Source organism: Camelus dromedarius, chromosome 15 (assembly GCF_036321535.1).
Source record: "Camelus dromedarius isolate mCamDro1 chromosome 15, mCamDro1.pat, whole genome shotgun sequence".
Taxonomy (NCBI): Eukaryota; Metazoa; Chordata; class Mammalia; order Artiodactyla; family Camelidae; genus Camelus; species Camelus dromedarius.
Window position 1 is genome coordinate 41,293,748 of NC_087450.1, and position 24,904 is coordinate 41,318,651.

The 24,904-nt window shown below is 32.6% G+C and overlaps 1 protein-coding gene across 10 annotated transcripts in view; it reads right to left on the bottom strand.

Moving 5' to 3' along the window:
* BIRC6 (baculoviral IAP repeat containing 6) overlaps nt 1-24,904 on the bottom strand; it is a 197,841-nt gene that overhangs the window by 61,690 nt on the left and 111,247 nt on the right. For all 10 annotated transcript variants that reach the window (XR_010384233.1, XM_064494613.1, XM_064494617.1 and 7 more), the window contains 15 exons: nt 24,065-24,240; nt 23,002-23,098; nt 22,661-22,855; nt 21,661-21,861; nt 19,150-19,429; nt 18,024-18,280; nt 17,654-17,762; nt 14,574-14,795; nt 12,777-13,557; nt 11,222-11,365; nt 10,489-10,618; nt 5,464-5,595; nt 4,014-4,181; nt 2,825-2,998; nt 1,377-1,573 (listed from right to left, as the gene is read on the bottom strand). Coding sequence is in view for 9 of the 10 variants with exons in the window: in XM_064494613.1 (XP_064350683.1) it covers nt 1,377-1,573; nt 2,825-2,998; nt 4,014-4,181; nt 5,464-5,595; nt 10,489-10,618; nt 11,222-11,365; nt 12,777-13,557; nt 14,574-14,795; nt 17,654-17,762; nt 18,024-18,280; nt 19,150-19,429; nt 21,661-21,861; nt 22,661-22,855; nt 23,002-23,098; nt 24,065-24,240 (3,263 nt within the window). In the remaining variant the exon portion in view is untranslated. The remainder of the gene's footprint in view (nt 1-1,376; nt 1,574-2,824; nt 2,999-4,013; nt 4,182-5,463; nt 5,596-10,488; nt 10,619-11,221; nt 11,366-12,776; nt 13,558-14,573; nt 14,796-17,653; nt 17,763-18,023; nt 18,281-19,149; nt 19,430-21,660; nt 21,862-22,660; nt 22,856-23,001; nt 23,099-24,064; nt 24,241-24,904) is intronic.

The following is a 24,904-nucleotide window of genomic DNA, read 5'->3' on the forward strand; positions in this document are numbered from 1 at the left end:
ATACACTTTTAGGTGTTTTTACAGCAGCACCCAATTTCCAGGTACCAATCAATATAAGGAATCATACTGAATACTGAATTAGGAAAGTCATTTTCATTGAGCATAATCTTGAGAATGTTGGTGTCTTTTCCATTTCAAACTTTTAGCTATGTCATTACATTTTCTATAAAGAAATAAAATTTTACTCATATTTTTCTATGACAGTCACTTCCTATCATGATTATATCACCTTAAAATTAAAATATCATAAGAGCTCTTTGACTAGCAGGTAAGCAATAACCATTTACAGAATAGATATTATTGTGGACTGAACTGTATACCCCCTCAAAGATGTGCTTGAGTCCTAATCCCCAGTACCTGTGAATGTGAGCTTATCTGGAAATAGGGTGGATCCTAAATCCAATAAATGGTGTACTTATAAAAGGAGGGAGATGCAGAGACACACATATACACAGAAAGAAGATAGCCATGTGAAAATGCAGGAAGAAACTGGAGTGATGCTGCTATAGGCCAATGAATGCCACTAACTGCCAGCAAATTAGTAGCTAAGAAGAAGCAAGGAAGGATTCTCCCCTACAGCCTTCACAGTGAGCATGGCTCTAGCTTAACACCTTTATTTCAGACTTACAGCTTCCTGAACTGTAAGAAAATAAGTTTCTGTTGTTTGAAGCCACCCAGTTTCTGGCACTCTGTTATAGCAGCCATTAGTTGCAGGCATATACAGATATATACATGTACACACACACACATACACAAACACACACATACACACACACACACACACAGAGTACATAAAATTAGATACAATAATCCCCCTACTTCATTCAACAAAAATAAAAAGCTTAGTATTTACAACTCTCCATGCATGACATTCCCCCCCATAAATAAAAGAACACTGAAAAGTACACACCTCAATAACAGTAACATTAATGAACAGATGAAGAGGTTAAATTAATGTTTTTAAAACTACTTAAAATGGAAATGGCACCTAAAAAGAAATAAAAATTAAGCAATAATGTTATTCGGGTAGAAGTATACACAACTATTTTACTCTTCCATTTCCAGGAATATCCGTAATTAATCACACCTTAAAGAGAAGCACAGAAACAAAAATGTTACAGTGTGACAACTATAAATTAAAGTTAAGTGCTACAGTGTGATGACTTTAGCAAATGTGCTTGGTCTTCAACATTTCTTCAGTATCAACTAATTCTCACAAAGCTCTGTATAGGCTGAGCTTTGAAAGATTTAAACAGTACTCAGACTATAAAGGAAAGGGTACTTCCAAAAAGATTAAGGTAAACACAAACCAAAAAAAAAAAGAAGGAAAATTCTTCACCATGTAATGATATAGTCAATCAGGAATCTTATCTTACCTGTTGAATTACTTCTGGATATAGCATGGGTAGTCTTTCTGCAATAAGAGCCAGTCCACCCATTCCTGCAAAGACTTGTAATGGTGACTGAATGGGACAGGTTTCAAGTAAAGATTCATCCAATATTCCATCCATACATTCATCACTTGGAGTGAGGGCCTCATCATCAGGACAACTACCAAGTAAATCTCCATGATCTAGAAGAATAAATTGCAAATAACAGCTTAGAGAGGACGTATTTTTACAACACATTTTCATTTATAGAGCAGATATTGTTGTCATCTCTCTACTCAGCAGAAGAGTGTAATAATCTTAAGTTATTCAGATATAACTACTTTAAGGCTAGGAGCTACAAAAATGTTTTTAAATGACTTCTAATATTGCTCCCTAGAGTCTGGCTACTCAAAGTACGGTCCTAGACCAGTAAGTGTCAGCATCAGCCTGAGAGCTTTTGAAATGTGGAATCTCTCAGGTCCCACTCAAGACCTACTGAATAGGTATCGGCATTTTTATGATTTATAAGAATACTGAAATTTGAGAAGTACTGTCCTTTATTTAGGGCAAATAAGTAAGACATCAGAGACTTGCAGAAAATACTAATATATGTACACTCTAAAGTATCCAATTAGGAAAAACTGAACAATGACAAAGACTTTTCTTACTGAAAACTGAAAGTTGCACCACACAGGTTTAACTTTGAATCATTCACAGAGGAAAACCAAGTTATGCTCACACAGAGCCAGACCCTATGAACATAAAATAGACAAATAATCCTACTGAAAATTTGTGTAAAGGAAACATATTAAAATTTAGTAAAGAATACAAAAGGCTAATAAATAAACACTGAACTTTAATCATGAGAAAAACTGAACATAAATGAGATAACATCGTATCCCACACTATGAAAACCCTGCTTAATTACCATTTATAGTAGTGAAAAACTGGAAAAATCAGAATGTTTCGACAGTTGATAAAAAGATAAATTTTGTTATATCCATATAAAAAATAGGCAATAAAAATGCACATTTAGAAATACTGAATTGAACACGTAAAAGTAAAAAGGTAAGACATATATAATCCTACTTTTCTTCGAGAAAAAATAATTTATGAGCATGAAATAACACTCAGTATAAATTATCAGTAAACTGGAATTCTAAATTGGGGTTTTCACTTTGATTATAAAATTATGAACAATTCCCATGGCTCATAGAGAAATGTTAGAAATTAAAGCATATGGGCCATAAAATAAGTGATGATACATAAGGAATTAAGAATAATTTCTAATGGAAATAATGGCAATTTTCTATATTTACAAAATAACTCAGTCATAGAGTAAAAAGTATCTCATTAAGTTGATGTAATAAAAATATAAATTAAGTCATCAGCTATAGAAACCCTTGCCTGCTCAGACTACAAACTGTAATTTTAAACAAGTATCATACACATACCTTTTTCAGGGTGTAGTCTTTTAAAAGAGTCTGTTTTTGACAGACTTGGGTCTGTAATAACTCTTGATCCCAATTTAACAGTCAGATCTATTGAACGATAACCTTGAGGAAGTTTTCGGTCATATAGGAGAGTTAAAAGTTGGGCAAGTGTCATTTCAGCTGGTAATGGTTGGCCTAAAAGTGACATAACAAAGTTAAATTTAGAATTCAAGTGGGAGACATTTACTTGATTTGATTCAATTACTTAATGCTTTTACTAAATTACAGGTTAAGAGTCTGATTTTGACACTGATTTCAAAACAATTTAAAAACAGCTCATGGAAAGTTCAAAACTTAAATCTATTTCTGACGTGTGAACAATAATGTCTATACAAAATGTTAAATAGTTGCTAACCAAATCCCACCAAGATCTTCTGAGCCATGATGAATTAAAAAAAAAAAAGAACCACTTTCATAAATGTGCGGTTGGCAAATCTTTTCCATAAAAGGCCAGATAATAAATACTTCAAGCTACGGAGGCCATAAGGTCTCTGCTGCAAACACTAACTCTACTGTAGCACGTGACAGCTCTGAACGGTACGGAAAGTAATGAGCACAGCGGTATTCTTATAAAACTTCTTTACAAAACGACGCATCCAGTCCACCAGCCAGTTTACTGATCTCTGCTATAATTCAACAATGTAAAGTTAAGAAGGAAAATCAAAGTCAAGTAGCAATTTGATTATAATGATAACAGCACAAAAACTGACATTCCCTTAACCAATGGAAAGTATGCTGGTCAAAGAATTTGTTTTAGGTGGAGAGGAACCTTAACGATCAGTGGTACATCTAAGAATTCCACTTTGAGAACTAGTTCTTTAAATTTTGCCTCACACTGCATCCTATATAATTTGTCATGAACTCACTAAAATATTAATTACTGATCATTCTATGGCACATTCATAACAAAATTTAGAAAGCTACTAAAGTTTAAAAAGACAACATTATAGTGTCAAAAAGGATATAAAACAGGTTATTCCCTATTTTGTTCTCACTTTCTCTTGCAGGGAGTTGTATGGACAAATTCTCACTAAATTATTTATCTCATCAATGGCACCTGATTAAACATGACTCTGGTGATTACACATCTGATTTATACAGTTGTAAGATTATTAAAATATCTTATATGTTTTATCATTGTGAACATTACCGGCCAAGAGTTTGTGAAACAGGTGAAACACAGGGACGGTAATTATTTTGTTGGCGGCCTCTGCTCCTGAGGAAGCATTTCCTATTTTATCGGGCATCGTCCTCCCTCTCCTGGATGGTGGGCGAGGTGGTGTAGCTGACACAGCACGTTTAGATTGGGATTTCAATCCTAAAAGAAAAAAAATTCCCTAAGAGTCTATAAAGCCAACACATTAATGAAGTAAAGGTGTATTTCTACAATATATTACTGAAGTGTCGTATTCCTAACTAATGCCAAAAGATAGAAATGCTGCTTCTCATTTAAATAGATGAATAGATGGAATACAAGGGATTTTTACGGCAATGAAATTATTCTGTATGATACTATAGTGGTGGCTACAGGTCATCATGCATTTGTCAAAACCCATAGAATATACAACATCAAGAGTGAACCCTAACTATGGACTTTGGTTGATAATAATGTGTACACGTTGGGTCATCGATTGTACCAAATGTGCCACACTGATGAGGAATGTTGAGGGTAGGGGAGTATATATGTGTGGGTGGGGAGGGCTTTGTGGGAACTCTCTGTATTATCTGCTCAATTCTGCTGAGAACCTGAACTGCCTTAAAAAAAAAAAAGTCTATTAACAAACAAACAAACAAAAATCTGATCTATTGATTCTATTTGTCATTCATTATACTACATGAATAACTTTGACTGCATTTGTAATTACTTTTCAAGAAAGTATAAATATTATTAACTCCTATATCTCTGAGATATGTAGAGATAACTGTCCATTTACTAGAAAGTAGTTTTGTGCAAGTATGTCTAGGAAATCCTATGTTCTTAATTTTTCTCCAAGTAGGATAGATTAAACCAATACAAAGGTCTCCTATTTGAGGAGTAAGGTAATCTAGGCTGAGCCTTCTCTTCCGAACTAAGAATTTTGTTAAGGAAAATATCCTCCAAAATCATAACTTATCTAGGCCATTTTTTCCTTCTTCCTGCACCTAATAGTAAAAACTCATCTTTCAACCAATTTTCTTTTATTTTTATTTTCTAATTTATGTAATGAACACAACGTCATAAGCGAAAACTAGTGAATACTTTTTCATTTAGCTTTTTTTTTTTTAAAAACAAGGTTATAGAAAAATTCCTTAACACTTAGGGGACTTGTAAGAGTATAACCGTCTGTAAACTGTCAAGCTGAAGTGGAAAATCTAAATGATTTACACATATTCCATATCTGATGAAATATGGTGAGCATAAAATGAGTTTAATAATTCCAGTGCCAAAGAGTAATGGATTTCTGGTGCAACAGTTGAGTAATAAGTAATATTAAGACATCATCACACCAGCTTTTTTACATTAATACTTTTTATTACATGAAGTTCCTGTAAATATAAATTGTTACATTTTATAGAAACCTAAACAAAATCAAGATTATAGAGAAAAAAAGAAAGTATACCTGAAGCAACAACAACACTGTAATTGTCCTGAAATCCATTTTCTGCCTTGACTTTTTCCTTCTCTTCATGGTTCTTCTTTTCTTTGTCATCTTTTTGTTCACTAATTAGTTTAGCAGTGATACTTGGTGTATCTATAAGAAAATTTTACATAAAATACATTGCTTTTCAAAATCATTAAGAAGGGAAGCAATGAATATCTTAGGGGATAATTACACAAGATTATATCACCACTAGTAAAAAGGCAACGTAAGTGAATTTTGAAGAAATGTTATAAGGGGAAGTCTGACATTCCATTCTTGCTGATTTTATCGATGAGATGAGAGAGCTTATTAATTTAAGCCAGGATACTTAAATTCCAATCTCTAGAAAATATTACATATTACAATAGTACCACCTCTAGAGGCAGTAAAAACCATTACCAAAAACATTTGCTTTATTTTACACATAGCTCAATTTGCCTGCTACCTACATCTTTTTCGGTTCTCACAACATGTATATCAAGAAAGCATACTGTTTTCAAATAAGGAAATAGCCTTCGCAAGGTTACTGATACAATCTGTAAAGGGCAATATGGAATTCAAGCTCAGTACTCACCCTAAAGCATTACATTAGAACTTATTCTACAAATGGTGGTATAAAGGAACAAATTTAAGTAACAGAGATTTCTGGTTTTGTTGTTTTTAGTTAGGAATCTTAGATAACAAAGTAATATGTTTTACCAGTACTTCAAGAATGAATACTAAGGACTTTCACAGATTGTTGTAACTCTCATAATTAATATTTTCTTTAATTCCTTGAATATCACATGCTATTATAAACCATGAAACAAATGATCTGATTTAACCATTAAGAAACCCAAAAAGCTGGATAAACTGTTTTGATATTAAGAACGTTTTTCACTAAGTGGGTATGACTGATACAGATTCTCTTTTACTTTTCTAACTTAACACAATTATGATCCGGTGCTTTATTGTAATGTTACAAAGGTGAAATGATCAAATTTTAAAACAGTATCTTTTGTATTATCTCCTATTTTGTAGCTTTCTTTGAATATCTGAAAATATCCCAGTAATCTCAATTTCTTGAACTTCTTTCTAACTATGACTGCCTTTTGACAGCTTCTATACTTATTAAAAAAAAAAAAATTTGACCACTGTAAATACAGTAGTTCCTTCTTATCTACGGTTTCATTTCTGCGGTTTCAGTTACTTGTGATCTGAAAATACTAAATGAAAAATTCCAGAAATAAACAACTAATAAGTTTTAAATTGCCTGCTGTTCTGACTATCATGATGAAATCTCACGCCTACTGGCTCCATCACACCTGGGATTCCCAACTATCTCACTATCTGCTCCTGACATCCAATCATCGATGTCAGTCGTCATGGCTGGAAAACCCAGCCAGGATCACCCAAGGCAGATGATCCTCCTTCTGGTCTTCCTTTGGATGTACTGTCAGAGTATCTAAAGTAGCCTAACGCTACGTCACAACACCTGTGTCATTCACCTCACTTCATTTTATCACATAGGCATTTTATCATCTCTTATCACAAGAAGGGTAAGCACAGTATAATAAAATTATTTTGAGAGACAGAGAGAAAGAGGGAGAGAGGACACACTCACTGAACTTTTACTACAGTATATTGTTATAACTGTTCTATTTTATTAATAGTTATTGTTGTTACTCTCGTACTGTGTTCTCACCTAAAATTAAAACTTTATCATAAATATGTATGGATGGAAAAAAACATAGTATATACAGGGTTCATTACTGTCTGTGGCTTCAGGCATCCACTGGGGGTCTTAGAACATATGATCTGCATATAAAGGGGGACCACTGTAGATACATAATGCAACAATACATTCTACTTTCTCACAGAAACAACAAAGCAACCCAAAATGGCAAAAAATACTTATACAAGTCAGAGGGAAATATTTAAGAAAAAAAAATTCACACAATTAGTCATAGCTCATTAGGTGATAAGAATTTACATTCTTTATTTTTATATTACTGTGTTACCTAAGTTTTCTAACTAAATAAAAATTTTAAAAAACAAGAAATAGTGTTAATATAATGTTACCTCAATAAATACCATTCAAATACTAAAAGATATCACTGAGAAAAATTTTTTCTCAAGTTTGTTTGAAATTGTTCGGATTTGAATTTCCACTTCTGGCCAAGATGAAATAACAAAGACCAGATTTATTCTCCTACCTTAAATAACTAAAAGTTAGGAGAACATATGATATAGTGGTTTTCAGTATACTGGGCATCAGGAGGCAGGACAGGACACCTGAGTGAGTGGAAATAAATGTGGTGAGCCCTACGATTGCACCAGCTTACTTCCTGCAATTCCCCAGACCACAGTTCAGGACAACCCAGGTACCACACAAGGTGAGGATACAGAGCTAGGAGTCCAGGAAGACAAAGGCAGTTTTGGCTGCACTTCACATGGCACACTCCAAGGAGGAGAGATCAGCATAGACAGAGAGCCACAGAGATCTATAGAGGATCTCCTCTGAGTCTGCAGTGCAAACTGACAAGCATTACATACAAGGAAATCACCTAAAGGCAAGGAAAATACTTCTCAAAAGTAGCAAGGGAACAACCCCAGGCTCTAAAATAAGGATTAGAAAATATCTAGTATTCCCAATGCCCTAGTGAATTCCTAATAGTTTTCAGAAGGACATTACCTCAGCAGTAGGGCCAAATTAGCCTTAGACCTCCGTTTTCAAATGTGGTACCCTATTACTAATCCAATACAGTATCTATTTAAAATTAAGTGCATTAAAATTAAAACTTTAGTTTCTTGGTCTCACCAGATACATTTCATGTGCTCAAAAGCTACTGCACCAGATAGTGTAGATTTATAAAAAATTTCCATCATCACAGTAAGTTCTTCCCTACATTAAAAGCTGCTCTGGTCCCACCTAACAAAGCTTAAAAGCTGGCCCTAAAAGTAACACTGTTTTCAAGTAATATAACCATATCTCAAAAAAAATTAAAAATATTTATTAGAATACAAAAATAACCATGACCCAGAAAAATAAAGCACATTGTCAGGCATCCAATAAAATTTTCAAGGCAAATACAGAAGAAATAACACACACCCCACAATAAGGAGAAAAAAGAAAAACAACATAAACAGGTCAATATATTTAAGATGACAGATGAAAGCTTGTACACTTTAAATGAAGACAAGGACATATAAAAAGAGAGGAGAGTGATGGGGAGACAGAATGTATTTGGGAAAATAATAGCCAAAAACCTTCTAAATTTGATGATATTTATAAATCCACAGATTCAAGGAAGTCCAAAAACCCAAATCATAAGAAACATTGAGAAAACTATAAGGCATATTACTTAATAATTACCAAATTGCTTAAAAACAATGATAAAACTTGTAAAAGGAAAAACACTGACAAATAACCTTTATTATTTGAAAGCAATATAGTCAAATGCTATAGGAGGTGGGTAAAATAACTGACTAAAATTTTTTGGATTATTTGTTTTCAAATATGTTAATAAAATACATATGCACAAGTTAATACATTATAAAATATGGCTAAAGATCACAAATACACTAAACAGAAGATAAACTCAGTATTTGTAAAGAAAAATAAAAATTTGTTAAATTTCAAGTTATTTTGTAATATGTGTACACTTTCCCATTATCAAGTTAAATGTATGAAATCTCAAAAACTGAATTTCAGTACTCTTCCCCACTTCCTTCCTTCTTTTAATTAATTAATTAGTTATAAATTTGTTCTTCATCTTGTAGAAGGAAGAGTCTGGGAAAGTTGAAATTTAGAAAAAAGTTTGTAAAACCAAATTTTCACAAAAGGTTAGCTGGAACAGGTAAGGTAGATATTTTCAAGTAAGAAAAAAAGCTTACACATTTATAATATACTCTAACATTTTACTGTGTAACTTGTAAAAGTGTAGGAAAGAATTCAATTTTACTCACTTGTGTTAGATGTAGTGACTAAAACTGGTAAAGAATCTTTTCTACTTTATTTTCTCGAAGTGATCATATCCATTTATATGGTTTAACTTACCATCTATGTATGGTAACAACTCCCAAATCTCCTCAACTCAGTCTTTTATTATAAGTTCAGATTTCTATTTCCAACTAATAAACAAATAATGCCAGTTTTTTTCTGAGATACTCCTTCAGTGATCAGTATTGCTTAAAGACTTCAGGTACCCTCTCTAACGTGTACAGATAGAAACATATTTATATTTAAATCAGAATGCAAACATTTAAATTTTCAGTTTATTTTTTAATCCGACAACATACATAAGATCATAAATACTTTGAGCATCAAAATATGTGTCTTGCTCCCTTTTACATCCCGAGAACCAATTACTGTGCTTATACATAGCAGAAGCTCAATGAATTCATCACTGATTAGAATTTCTGAGAGGCAATAAACTCAAACTAAGCACAGTCAATTTGCATTCTACTTCAAAAACATACTCTTACTTTAATAATTTCTATCCTGTTTAAAGGCACTGTCGGAGCTTTCGAAATAAAGGCAAGAAACTTAGGGGGACGTTCTCTCTGTTTTCTTCACTGTTATAAACAATAAGGTCACCAGTCAATTCTACCTACTGACCACTCACATCTCCCCTAGATTTAGAACATGCTTAGTACTTAGAATTCTGTTATGCAACCTGCTGTAATGTAATTCATCTACCGTAAAACAGCCAGATGGTTTACCGAGAGAAAACTCCATCAATGGCTTCCCACAGCTTGTCTACTTCCCAACTGCCCATTCTGTCATCACTACACATAACATACATCACATCAGAAGAAATATTGGTGCTGGAATATACTGTACATTTTGTGCACTTCATCAGCTTCTTACTCATGCTTCAAACAGTGAAGCTATCTTAACCTTTTCCAGTTATTAAATGGTGGCTGAGTGAGTGAATGCAGTAAAATAGCTACAAAATGGTAAAATTTCACATGTATCTAAGATAAAGTTAAAGAATAAAGAGTATTTAAGTCTGGACTTGCCTGATACTCTGTCAAGAACTTCTGATAATGTCGTTGAGACTGGCAAATGAAGTGTACGGAACTTGTGGCCTGCTCCATACATTGGATGCTGGATGACATGGCTAGTAGCATTAATTCTACCTTTGTACAGCTGAAAATTAATTTAAAAGAAATCAAGAATTGATTTTTTTAAAATGTATACCATTATATAACAATTTCAAAAGCATAAAAGAATAAAACTTCAATAATGCATACAGAATATAAAGAGATTATTTTATATTTCTTCAAATGTGGAACATCTGCTATGTGATGTGTTGGTCAACTTTTGCATTAGCATGATTGTACCTAATAATCTGCCATTTCCCTGCCCAAGTCAAATTTTATTATTCATGGGGTGGGGGGAGGAAATGTAGCTCAAGTGGTAGAGCACATGCTTAGCATACACAAAGTCCTGGGTTCAGTCCCTAGTCCCCATTAACTCCTCTAAAAATAAATAAATAAGTAAACCTAATTACCTCTGCCCCAATCAATCAAACAAAAATTATGCCATTCATGGCAAGGTATAAATAGGTTATTCTAGACCAAGAAGGTTAGCTGAGATTTTCAAGTCCTATCATTAAGTATAAAGGTTGTGCTAGTTTCACTGTGCTATATTAGAAATTATTACAGATAACTGCAAGCTCTTATATGAACATGTAAAACATCTTTACAGACAGCTTATCATTAAGATTTAATTTAATTGTTAAATACTTACCGGGCAGGGTGACTGAAGAAACATTGTCACTTTCTCATCCTCCAGCATCAACTGCAAAAATAATCTACGTACAAACCCTGAAATGTTCCCTGATGTTGGAAGGTTCCCCCTTTGAGGAGATGTCTGAAATAGTTCACAGAGAACCTAGCAAGGTAAGAGATTTTAAAAGTTAAATGTGGTATTTATTTGCAGCTTTATATTTTAAAGAATAAAGACAAAATTCTAAATGTGGATTAAGAAGTGTATTTGAATTCATCAAACCAGTAATTAAAGAACATATTATTTCATTTTAAAATATATGAATACAGAAGTAGATAAAAAGCTAAAAGTGCAACAAAAATTTCTGTGGATAAGAGAAGTTATTACTACAGTGCTTTCACGTAGTAACTACCCAGAATAACCAAGTTAATTTTAATTTTAGTCAATATCAATGTGGTTACAATAAAAATCTTGAAAAAAAGTACATTAAAAGTATGAAACAAAGCCTTAAAAGAAATTAAGAGATGATAATTAGGCCAGAAAACAATGAGGCATTAAGCTTCATCTTAATCAAAGACACAAGCCAAATTCTCAAACATCTATACTCAAGAACTTGGTTAAGATTGCTAATTGAAACATCTCTTTCAAATTAGGCACATTAAGCAGTCTCACAATAATTACTTACTTAAGACAATAAAGTACCTTCTTAAATCATTCAGTGTTTTTTAAAAATCATGGTAACTATCCTTCCAGATATTAATAGAGTTTCACCTGAATAAGCACTATCAAGTAAGGGGGTAAAAAGAGAAGCTGGTTCCTAGGTACTGGGATCTACCATGTCTCTGACAGGCTCTATGTTAGGTACTTCATATACATTATAGTATTTAATTCTCTCCAAAAATCTGCCTGCCTTTCAAAAATCTTTTGAAAGGCAGGTACTACTATCACCATTTAATAGTTTAAACAATTTGTTGAAGATCACAACAGCCAGAAAGGATTAGAATCTGGCAAAAAGCAACTAGAATTATTCTTGAGGTAATTCCAGCTTTCAGATTTTTGGCCCCATGGGCTTAATAAAATAAAATGATCTTTCATGCTTTTAATGTGATTTGTCAGCAGTCTCCTATCTGAAACCTAGTCTAATATCTGCTTCATTAGAAGCAAATCAACAGTTGTAGCATCTTGGTTACCACAAAATGCAAAGCCTCACTGAAGATGAGGCACTCAGTGATCACCTTCAAGTGGTCAAACCTGTTCCAGCAGCTGACATGTCATTCTTTTTACTTGGGAGAGTTTTTAAAAAGGAGGAATATATGATTTGTAGCTAGAAGCTCCATGAATTTGCCCTCTATCTCACCAAAAAGAATAACTGATTTATGAGAAGAGAAGGAAGGAGATACCGGTACTTAAGTTTAATTCTGGTTTAAATTTGGATCCTTAAATGCACCCAACCTCAAACTTCATCATCACCTGGACTTAATACATGCCCCTTGCTTAACCAATTTCAAGAATGCTGTGTGAGAGCATGTAAAGACAGTAAGACACCTACAATATATGCCAGCTTTCCTACTCTTACCTGGGCCATCAGCTTTTGATTATTAGGGTGGCAGGAAATGCACTGCAGAAAGAATGCAACAGTTGCATTCTCAATCGCTGTCCTCTGTTGAGTAGTCAATCCTGTCGTAGCAGCCGAGGAAAGAGAAGCCGACCTTGCACTGGTCTGTTGTGCACCTAAATTATGTCCTCCAGAAGTGGACCCAGAGTGACACAATAAAAACAGAAGTGCTGTCCAAAGTGGATTGACTTCAGACCCACCGAGCCAGTCTTTCATAACATGGCTATTGCCAACTTCTGTCAAAAACCTAAGAACAGGAGCAACCAGGTCTGCTGTGATAGGCATTTTATTACATTGTTGTGGAATGTGATGACGCCTGAGTTTGTCCTGGGAATTATCTATTGACTGAGCAATGCTTTCTGAGTAAGAGATGTGGCTGAAACAGAAACTAGCCAGACTTCTCACAAGAAGAGAAGGCAAACCTGAGTCCAATAATTGTTTGATAGCTTCTGGAGATTGAGAAGAGGAAGCAAGGGTCGCCAAATGTGATTCAGTTAGTGCAAGAGGTGCTTGTGCATTTTTAGAGTCATCTGTTAAGGATGAAGTAAGATCTTGCTTTTTGCTATCATCTGTCATGGATAGTCTGTGGTGACACTGCATTGGAGGAGGGGTGATTCCCATCCAGCCCATGAGCAAAGAGAAATAACTTGGGTGTATGTGACACATCGAGCAAAGTAGACTGTCAACAGCTTTCTTCAAAACCATATTGCAGGGAAGAGACATGGACCAATTAAAAAGCAGCCTAGGGGAATAAAAGACACCATGTTAACAACATGTATTTACATGTTAACAATACGTATTTTTAGAAAGACCTCACTATCAAATAATTCTACTAGAAATCACCCTGATGAAAGTTATACAGTTTCACATTAAATATTATGACATAGTATTTCAAGAAAATTGCTTGTGATATATACTTTGTTAAATAGATTGGAAGTTAGATTAGACTTGTAAAATTAATACAGAAAACCAAGAGATCTATATCAAAATGATTCTATCATTCTCTGTGTGATCTCAAAAAATGACATTAACAATGAAAAATTATATGAAAGAAATATTTAGACTGAATTTGACAAGATTGATGGCTTCAATTCATGTCTGCAAATTGAGAACTATTAGTGAGTTTCACTAGTAAGTAATCGATTATGCCAACCAGTAGGACCAAATAATGAAAATGACAAAACGAGAGGCCAAAAGACCAACTTTTCATGAGTCATGGAACCTTTTAGAAATAAATATTATATTATATTTTGCTATAAATTTAGCAGTTATCAGGCAGTCAGCTCAGCAAAGCCTTAGCTGAGTATGGTGAAAAAACGTGGCTTAAGTGGAAACTATTTACAAAAGAACAATCATAACGGCTATCTAGAAAGAGGTAAAAACCAATTATAAAAACTGTCTAAAAGAGTCTTTCAATTTCTCTAGCTAATACTTTTCCTCCAAAGATGCATATTAAAGACAAAGGATCCAATGGGTAAATTTGCAGATGAGAGTAAACAGTACCAACTGCAGGAGCAGACATTAAACATTCCAATTTTAGGTGGGAAAAGCAGCAGTGACACTAATACAGCTTCTTAAAACACGAAGATAAATAAATCTGTGTAGCATCTCATTCCAAAATTTTACTGATTATATACCTAACTACTACTTTCAAAGTACTGTTTTTATCCAAATAATCATGTAAAATGTGTTTCATCAAGTAAAAACCTAAAGTGATCTAGTACTGGGGGGAAAAAGGATTTCACAAACCATACTTACTCAAAGAGCTCTCGGTCTAGCAGAGCTGGTAAATCATACTCTACAAGCAGTTCATAACTGTGCCACAGAATCGCTGCTACACAGTGCAAATGAGAAGGAGATGGCATCAAAAGTCCATACTCTATTGTTGAAGAGTTAGGGCCCATGTAGCTCATCCTGCCACTTCTTTTCATAGCAGCCACTCTGGCAGAATCACTGACCCATTTTAACAAGGCCTGAATTCTTAAAAGAAGAAAATAAATTCAAATAATTAATTATACCACAGCTGATATTTAATATGGATAACTATCATTACTGCATGTAAGCAATGTATTTACGAGAATAATATCCAACTTGCTCTTGATAAAAAGGAAGGAAAAAGAATTATACAATCAGCAAAGACACAGTAAATCTACTTTTCCAATAAACTTAAAATCTTAAGAGATGAAAAGGTTTGAGATAATACAACTCTAATTCAGCAAACATTGATTCTTCCATTATTTATGACACAATATATAAATGTCTAGAAATACAGGATACACAGCTTAACAAAATTACTCTCTCCTCTAAATTTTCTCTCATCTTCTAACAAATCCACAAAAGACAGAACAGTGCTCTGGGGCCAACTCTTCATTGTGCAGAAGCTCATGAATATGGCCCCCAACCATTAAATACTAGTAGCAGCCACCCACCCTCTTTCACTTTGACAACAGAATAGCCCTAACATATGTACTTTTTCAAGGCCATCCTATTCTCTATCACCTAGGGCTGGGGACCACTAAATGAGAGCCAAAGACTTTTTAAAGCAGTAACGCTCGGAGTCTATAGTTTAAAAGGGTGTGGGGACTGAGATTTATAGTCAAGTTCTTAAAACACTGTATCTTTGTTTTGATTGCTTTGAAATGTTTCCTCTAGTTTAGAGCACAAGGTTCTTTGCTTGAGGGTAAAAGAAATAGGAGCCAGAAGATATACATTACTACTTAATCCCTCTCTCTACCCTCTCTCATTTATATTTCATACGACAAGAAATACTGACAAGTCATAGAAAGGGAAAAGGGTGAAACAATCAGGGAAAAGTAACATTTTCTACATAGCAACCAACAATCTTGTCATTAATGTCAGTTCTGAAGCATTGTGAAGTATTTACATTTGCATTATACAAAGAAAATAATTTTAAGTGCAATTTTCTTCTGATGATAAAAAATTAAAAATTAAAAAAATCATAAGGGATTTTAAGAAACCTATTCTAGAAAAATATTTAGCAAAATTTTAAGTATATTTTTAATCCTATTAACCATTATGATTCAAATTTGACACAAATTCCTATTTACTTTGTCAAAAAATATTCGTCTATTTTTATTTTTTTTAATTTTTTTAACATTTTTTATTGATTTATAATCATATTACAATGTTGTGTCAAATTCCAGTGTTCAGCACAATTTTTCAGTCATTCATGGACATACACACACTCATTGTCACATTTTTTTCTCTGTGAGTTATCATAACATTTTGTGTATATTTCCCTGTGCTATACAGTGTAATCTTGTTTATCTATTCTACAATTTTGAAATCCCAGTCTATCCCTTCCCACCCTCCACCCCCCTGGCAACCAAAAATCTGTATTCTCTGTCTGTGAGTCTATTTCTGTACTGTATTTAGGCTTTGTTTTTGTTTGTTTGTTTTTGTTTTTTAGATTCCACATATGAGTGATCTCATATGGTATTTTTCTCTCAGTCTATTTTTAAATACAACATAGTTACCATATATTTTTTATAAAGCAAAAAAGCTTAACGAAAACAAAGTTAGCCTTTTTAATATTTTGAAACTATCCTGCTGAAGCAAATTTCACTTTGTTAATTATGTCCTTAAATATTTTTAACACAGAGAACCTGAATGCAGTGAGCCTAAAATAATTGAAAGCTATTACATTATCAGTGATTAAGTAACAATCTTCCCAGATGCCTTCACTGCCTGGTACTTTTAATTCATACCCTTAAGTCTGTCCTACATAAATCTTCCCTGTGAGTGACACTGCCCTGTCTCCCCAACTCTGAGGGCACAAGTTGGACTTAATTAACTTGATCTCTCCAATATCTAGCACAATGCAAGGCATACAGCAGTTACTCAGTAAATAGATACAAAATGAGTAAGCACCCACCAAAAAATTAATAATCTATTAATAATTTACAAAGTAAGAAATTAAATAACATACCAAATGATTTCACTTTAAATGTAAATTAATGAAAATATTAAAGGATATTAACTGGATATAAAATATTCAATATATTTAAAAGCATATTAACTCAGGAAATAATCTCTAACATAAAGATTATTTATATTATTTATAGAGTCACACCCTCTATAAATTTTTTTTGTGATATAGATGATATACATAAAACCAGAGAATGCCAAATTTATCAATAAAAACACGCTTAAAAAATACTTGGAGTCTTTATTAATTTGGAGGTAGAAGATACCAAGGAAGAACTACATTAGTAAAACTCATCTAAAATTACCTATACTGAAAGATCACTAAACATTTAGGTGAAACATTCAGGTATTTACTTGGTATGATAGTGTTTCACGTTGTGGTACGAAGCAGGAGAAAGAGAATACAGAGGCTAATGAAAAACAATCAATAAATAATGTAATTAATTAAAAAAATCAATAAAAACAAACATTATTATCAAAATAGTCCAAGTACCTAATATGGACACATTATTCCTATATTTCTATATGTATAGTAATACCTAAGACAGGTAGTATCATTATGACCCCATCAACTTACAAAGATTTCATCACAACATAGCTGACATAAAAATATATTCAATATTTTATCCCAATCCATTCCTCAAAAGCAATACTAAGTAAGGATCTATTTGAGTTCAAATTCGAATATGTCCAAATTTAAGAGAATTTATGTTTAACACTCATGAAAATCTCTAAAAGTTACATTATGTGAAGTATACAGGTAAATGTATGATATAATCAACAGTCTTAGCTTAACTTTTATGAAATGATCTAAAAAGAAAGCATCACAAGCAACACTCACTACATGTGATTGTGTCTGTCCTTATATGAAAAATGAGATCATCACATACCTGTCTTTTGTTCCAGGATCCTGAGTTGTTCCAAGCTGGTAAAGAATATCTATCGTGGAGTCAGAAGAGAGTCCATTCAGTCTTCCAAAAAGTAAAGGGCTATTCAAATCTTGCAACAAAGAATCAAAAGGAAAAGTTTGCTAAATAAGCAAATGGGATGAGAAGATATGCTCAATTTAATCTTAAATTATTCATTAATAAGAATTCTTCTGTAAATTTCAGCAACAGCAACAATAAAAAACAAACTCTAAAAATAATCAAGCCATAATGGAAGTTAATTTCAGAAACAGAATTAATCACAAATATCACATAGTTCAACTGTCCTAACTTTGCAGATATGTAAAAATTAAAATATCAAATTAATTGTCACCTGTGGGATCACTGCCTGATGCTGCACAATTTCTCAGAAGAATGTCTATAAGCTTCAGGCCAATTCTAGTGGACTGCAGTCCTATCTTTACAAGCACAACCTCAATATTAGGTGAATGCATTCCACAGTATGGAGACATCAATAAGGCAGCACAAGTCTGTAGCAGGTTGGCAGTGGGTGCAGCTGCACTTGCCATCATTCCTTCCAGATCACTTATGTGAGTAAGGCAATGATGTAATAACCGTAGCCATCCAATACTGAAATACACAACACAAAATGGCTTATATGGTAAATTAAAGTAGCTGAAATCACTTCAGGTTACAAAATTCTCATGTTTATTTCTTAAGTAGCACCAATCTATGTTAAAAAAAAAAGTTTTTAAAATACTGTAACATCAGTAAAGAATTAAACACATAATAAGTCTCCCCTATAACACAGTAAATAAAAATACTTAAGTGTTAATACCATTTAGGAACTAAGAACTTGCTTTTCATTTAATCAGTCAGGAAATGTTTTTGTATATATGCATATTTATATGCATAAATACATACTGCACAAGCTCATAGACTTGCAAAACTATAGTCCTGGCAGCTTGAGAGTCAAAAGAAATCCTAAATTTGTTCCTCAGGTAAAACTTATAATAAAATTAGTCTATAAAATTTTCAACCATCAACATTTACCAGAAGAATGTAAATTAAAGGATATATCCAGGTCCTTCTTTGGTCAGTTTGGTTCAACTCTAACCCTCTGTTGACTGGCACTTACGAATTACCCTATAAGAGTAGGTGCCTGTCTATATGATCAGTTTGTATGGTTCAGGTGTACTGCTGGGGATAGGCATTTGGAAATGCTTATACTGGACTACGATCCAAAGAACTGGAAGTTACATCCACATATATCATATTGTGAATCACCTCAATGATTAAACGCACATAAATCTCAATTTTAACCAGCTTCAGGGTTCTGCTTCTATAGAACTACTCTTTGTTACACTTAAAATCACAATATTATATAGATGCCTCAGAATAAAGAATTTACTAAACTCTAAAAAAGAAAGAAACCACAGAATAAATAATTTCACAAGAAAACACAAAAAGGTTTTTCTTAAGAATGAAAAATCACATACCTTGTTTTGGATACCTGATCTTCAGATGGAAGAAAGGGATTATTAACTGTTGCTGAAGAAGTGGTACCAAAAGCAGTGAGGCCCAGTAATTTAATTTGTGAAAGGCCTAAGGTGCTGGCATCACGTGGACGATGGAGTCGAAGGCAGACAGCAGAAGCTACTTCAGCTTTAACAAGCTGAATTTTTATGTAGGTGAGACCACTTGTGACAACAGGAGTGGATAATGGTAGCATATTTACCCCATCTGCACTTACTTCAACAGACACTGAGGATGGACAGGCTACAGGAAGACAAATTCAACAATTACTAAAGAAAAAGTAAACCAGACTTTACATTTTAGAGGAAATCCCAGTAAAACAGTAGCTTTCAGTTATATTCTTTATGAACTCATAAAAGGAAATTTTTATACCAAATCATACTCTGTCACTGATTTTCACCATAATTGATTTTGAAGCTATTATATGAAGTCCACAGTAAAATAAGAATTATATTTAAAAAATTCTAACATTCACCTAAAAAAGAGAGTAAATGAAGATACACAATTCACATGTACTTAATTCTCTCCAAGGGAAAAATAAAAAACAAATAGGCAAATTATCATTTCTACTTTACTTAGAATTATTACCAATATAGGACATTTGACTATTATGGTTTACTGTTGTAAATAATATGGGAAGAATCTAACAAAAAAAGTATTTTTTATGAATATTATTTTACTATAACCATATTGCTACAATTTTAAATACAGCTGAGTTTAGAACTTGCTTTCGCCTCTGATCTTTTTTTTCTTTCAAAATTTATATAAACATTCAAAAGATTTTTTTTAATCATTTCCTGCTAAAATTTAAGGAGGCTCAATGAAGTAGCAACTGGCAGCTACTATGGGAAAATTATTTCTTTCTCACAAACATGGAAGCCCACATAATAAATATATCTATCAACTAAAACAACCTTTAAACTTTGATTTTAATTTTAACTATAAAATTAGGAAGTAACTTTTATTGTATGCCAACTACATACCTGGTTTGCACTGAGAACTAGACAAGTTACATCAATTTTTAAATTTAATCTTACCTTTTGGGGTATTATCCACATTATTTAATCTCTTTGACTGTCAATACAAACTGACAGAGTCAAAGAGATTAAATAATCCAAACTCCCACATGACAAAGGGGACATTTTATATTTAAGCTCATGTTTGATTCTAAAGGCTATGTTATTTCCATTGGAACACACTGCTCTGATCTGCTCTGATCCAGTAATAAAAATTTCTGCTCTGATCCAATAATAAAAATCGAAATGTTTTATTAAGCATAATTATAATAGAGAATACCTATTTATTTTTTATAATGTACAAAGTTCTCCTTTGTAACATTCTTCCTGTCTCAATTCCTATATGCAAATTCTACGCACACTCCAAAGCCACTATTTACATGAACCACTTTCTCCTTCCAAATAAAAGCAGTTTCTTCTGCATCTTAAGATTATCTCCTAAGTCTTATATACTGATTACATTTTTGCCATGTAATACAGTTATTTTTGACCTACTAAAACACTGTAGGTTAGTCTATTTTCCTTCTGCCGTTTTATTTATTATATCTATTTTAACTTAATACATGTGGATTCTACAATTATATTAGGGCATAATAATAATCTAATCTTGCAAATAAGTAGGAAAATTTATTCTTCCAAATATGCCAGGTCTACAAAATTTCCCATAGTTCTGCATTAAACTACTGTGTGACATATGACAGCAATCAGAATCAATCAATGAAGATAAACAAATGTGACAACTTCAACAATTCTGTACAAATTCTTACACTTACATTTATATTGAAATAATTTGGGGACCAACATAAATGCAAAATAGTACTTCACATTCCTTTATGAATACTTGAAAGAGTTCCTGCTCCTCTTAATGTATAACTTGTTTTCTAAAAATTCTTTTGAATTATTTAACTTGCAAAGTTACAACAAAATGTATTCAATGGAAATTTATCAAGTGATGCTCAAAATGTTAAAAATTTAAAAAGCACAAACATTAAAAATATTACTCAAAATATTGTAATAAACAATTCTTTTGAGATGTAATTATCTTACAATTGGGAGGGGATCTACGCTAATTTCACATTACAGAGCTAGGACTGAGGACCAGGCTATAAAAACTAAAGACTATTATCTACAGTTATGTAAACTAACTCATTTTGACATAATGTTATAGCTTAATAAATTTGGGGAAAGAGAAAAAGTAAAATAGTATTTAACTGGAATGTATCTGTTTGAATTTCACCACACATTTCTATTTGTTTCAGAGGAATAGCCATGCTAATTCATTTCATGGGAAATGATTTGGTGGTAATGTTAAAAGTTGTATTAAAAACTGTTCAATATTAACCAACCTGGAAATTGTATCTAAGTGTACCATTGTTTGCTAAATACTTCGCTCATTTTTAGATGCTTCTATATTATAGTTTATTTTCATGATGGGTCTTAACAAAAGATATTACTCACTTGCAAGAGATGCAAGGTGAGGTTGGATATGTATCTCTTTAAGAAGCACTGCTGCAGGAAGGTGAATGGTAAGGTCACACCAAGCCTCCTCGGGCAGAAAGATGTAGGACCAAGCAGCAGAGCGAGCTCTTCTGTGGGGTGGTGTGGCCTGCAAAAGCACCTCGGCCGGTTGGGCAGTAGGACTGCTAGATGTGATTGTACCTGCAAGAAGATATTTTAAATAAAATTAAAACTTGCAAAAGAAACCCAATAAAGCACCAAGAACTATTCAAATCATAAAATTACACTAGAAAAATTAGCTAAAAATATGAACATTTGATAGTCTGAGTGTACTCAGTACACTTTGCATAATTTGTCAGAGTACTCACAAAACATTCGGACATCCAGTCAGCTGGCAAGGTAGCATTCACTGCTAACCACTGCTTAATTCCTTTATATTCACATGTCATATGAAAACTAAACTAGCAACAACAAATTCAGCACAATAATTCTCAAATGATATAAGTAAAAAAACAATGTCCAAGACAGCCTTCAACTTGAAAATAATCACTTTTATTTTAAATTGTCAATGTTCATCAGTTAGAAATATGAAAAGAAATATAATATAAAAAGAAACTAGGTAGCCTGGGAAAAACAGTATCTAAATCTGAAGCTTCTTAAAAAGGAAAATACCACTCAAAATAAGAAAGAACAAATTTCTTTAAACTGGTTAACATTTACAGTGAAAACTGACATAAGAATCTACTTTTTCATTTCATAAATTGTGCTTCTATGTAAACTCAAAAATAAAAACAAATTTTATTACTAAAGAACTATTAAAAACTTCCTTCTAATCAGTAGAATGTTTGAAAAACTACTACCTTTAAAAATCAATGGTTTGTAATTAAAATGGTGATATTACAACACAATCAGCTTACTCTGACAACTATTTTCGCTTCATACCAGCTAATGAACTACTATATAAATTCACACCAATAACATGTAATAACTCTTTTCTTACCCAGCGGTGCAAAGTTATGGATCCCTTCTGCATTGTCAGGCTCAGAAGCCAGTATTCTTGTTTTCAAAGTGCTGTCAACAGCTTTATTCGGACCAGAGTCAAGAAATTTCATAATAGTTGAAACCATACTTCTTGCAGTGTTTACAATAGCCCTTGTACTAGTAACCATATTGTTGCAAATGAGCTGAACACCACCTAAATTTACAAAGAATACTAAATGAAAATTATCTTTACACAGATAATTTAACAGAGTCAACTTTCATAGAAAACTACAAAAATAAGAACATAATGTACTATCAAATGATTACACTTAAATGACAGTTTTGGAAATTTCATCTTACCCATATCATGGAACGCTTTCAAGGCATCACTAGTATCCAGCACTCTCAAAATGAACCACAGAAGTGGTTCAGATAACTGGCAAGTAGCAAGAGAACCCTAAAAAACAAACAAAAAACCCCACACATGTATACTGTGATTTTTAAAAGGTGATTATTAATTACCTGTGGATTATGACAATTAAATTTCTTATAGAACGTAATATTCTTTTACAGTTAATTTTCATAAAATGGCAACCTTAATCTAAATCACTAAATACAAGTGTCTGCCAAAATACCTAAGAAATCTTACCCAAATCAAACAGGACATAAACAGTATCTTCTCTGAACACAGGCATATTTTAAGCATCTGTCTCTATGTACTGTTACCATTTTCCACCTTAATGTGCATCAATTTTGCTTTCCACTAGACAGTACCTTCATTTAATCACATATTTACATGCAATATAATATGTATGCATAGTCAAACTGTAATAATTTTATCTAATAGAACTGAAAAAAAGAAAAAACACCTATCCTTCTCAAATATCTTTGTATATTCCAATGGAGAAATATATACATATATGTCATATACATTTATGAAAACTGTAATTACACACTGATTCATTTTCTAAAAAGGAAACTTAAGAAGTAGTAATATTCAAATCTATTTTTCTTTTAAAATTATCCTAACCCCTTTTAACTGAAAGTAAGCTAAATACGAAGCTTAAGCTTTGGGAAAAAAAACCTCATTAAATTTTCATATGTAACGTCTATGAAGAACATTTTGTTACTCAATTATGTTATTTTTAGAGAAAAAAAGAACTACTTCTTAAGACAATGGAAAGAAGTCCTAAAATGTTAAAATATGTTAAATATTTTATTCTTACATCACTGTAGTCATCTTTAACAGAATCACTTCAAGGAACCTTTACTCTTCAACTTCTATTACTAATCTATAGTTCTGACCCGATGATTCTGTTCATTTTCTAATATATAATATGAGTACTCTGCCTTACAAATAATTCCTTGCAACCATTGCTAGAAACTACATAAGTTACTGCAAATGTTGCTAGGCTGAACTCACCTGTCTGCCCATATATCCACAGGCCATGTAGGTTAAAATTGGCTGCAGCATCATATGAACTGTAGAAGCTTTTTTACTAAGGGTTGTTAATATTGTAAATAATCCATCCCCGACCGATATTGCATCTAAACCACCATGAAAGTTTTCGTGTTTGGTGAGATGTAATCCACTTGCTCCTAGTTTAAATAAAAAGATTACACATTTTTTTAAAAGCATATTCTTAAATACCAGTAATAATTAAAACAGAGGCTTAAAAGCCATTTTTTCCCCAAAACCACTGAAAAATGGGTACGTAATAGTTGTGTGTGTGTCTGTGTATACATATACATATATCTAGAAATTAAAATATCTCTAACATGCAGTAGAACACATTTTTCTTATTTTTTATATGATACACCTCTATTGTTGGTAGCAACAAAAAGTTGCTCTATTATATGACTAAGGAACATCATTATACATATCAAGAAGAAAAGGAGAGAAAAATAAGGGATACTGTTACAAAATTACACTTCAAAACTTTTAATCAAAAAGAAGATATGGCTGCTTCCCTTACACAAAGGAAGAAATAACAATACGCAAAAATATATCAATAATGGATTTTGTCACAATTTACAGAAGTTCAATTAGTTTAAAAAACTAACACATTAGCTTTCAAATAGGTAGAAAAGTAAAGCAACAATATATAAATTTTACATTGATGTATGTCATAGAAACTAGTTACATTGTGAACAAAATTTTATACTTCACTTTTTAAGAAACTCAATAAATAAATCTTACTGGTTGCCTAATACAAAATTTGATGTGAAATTCTTCATCTTGAAAATGTTAGATACAAGGTTA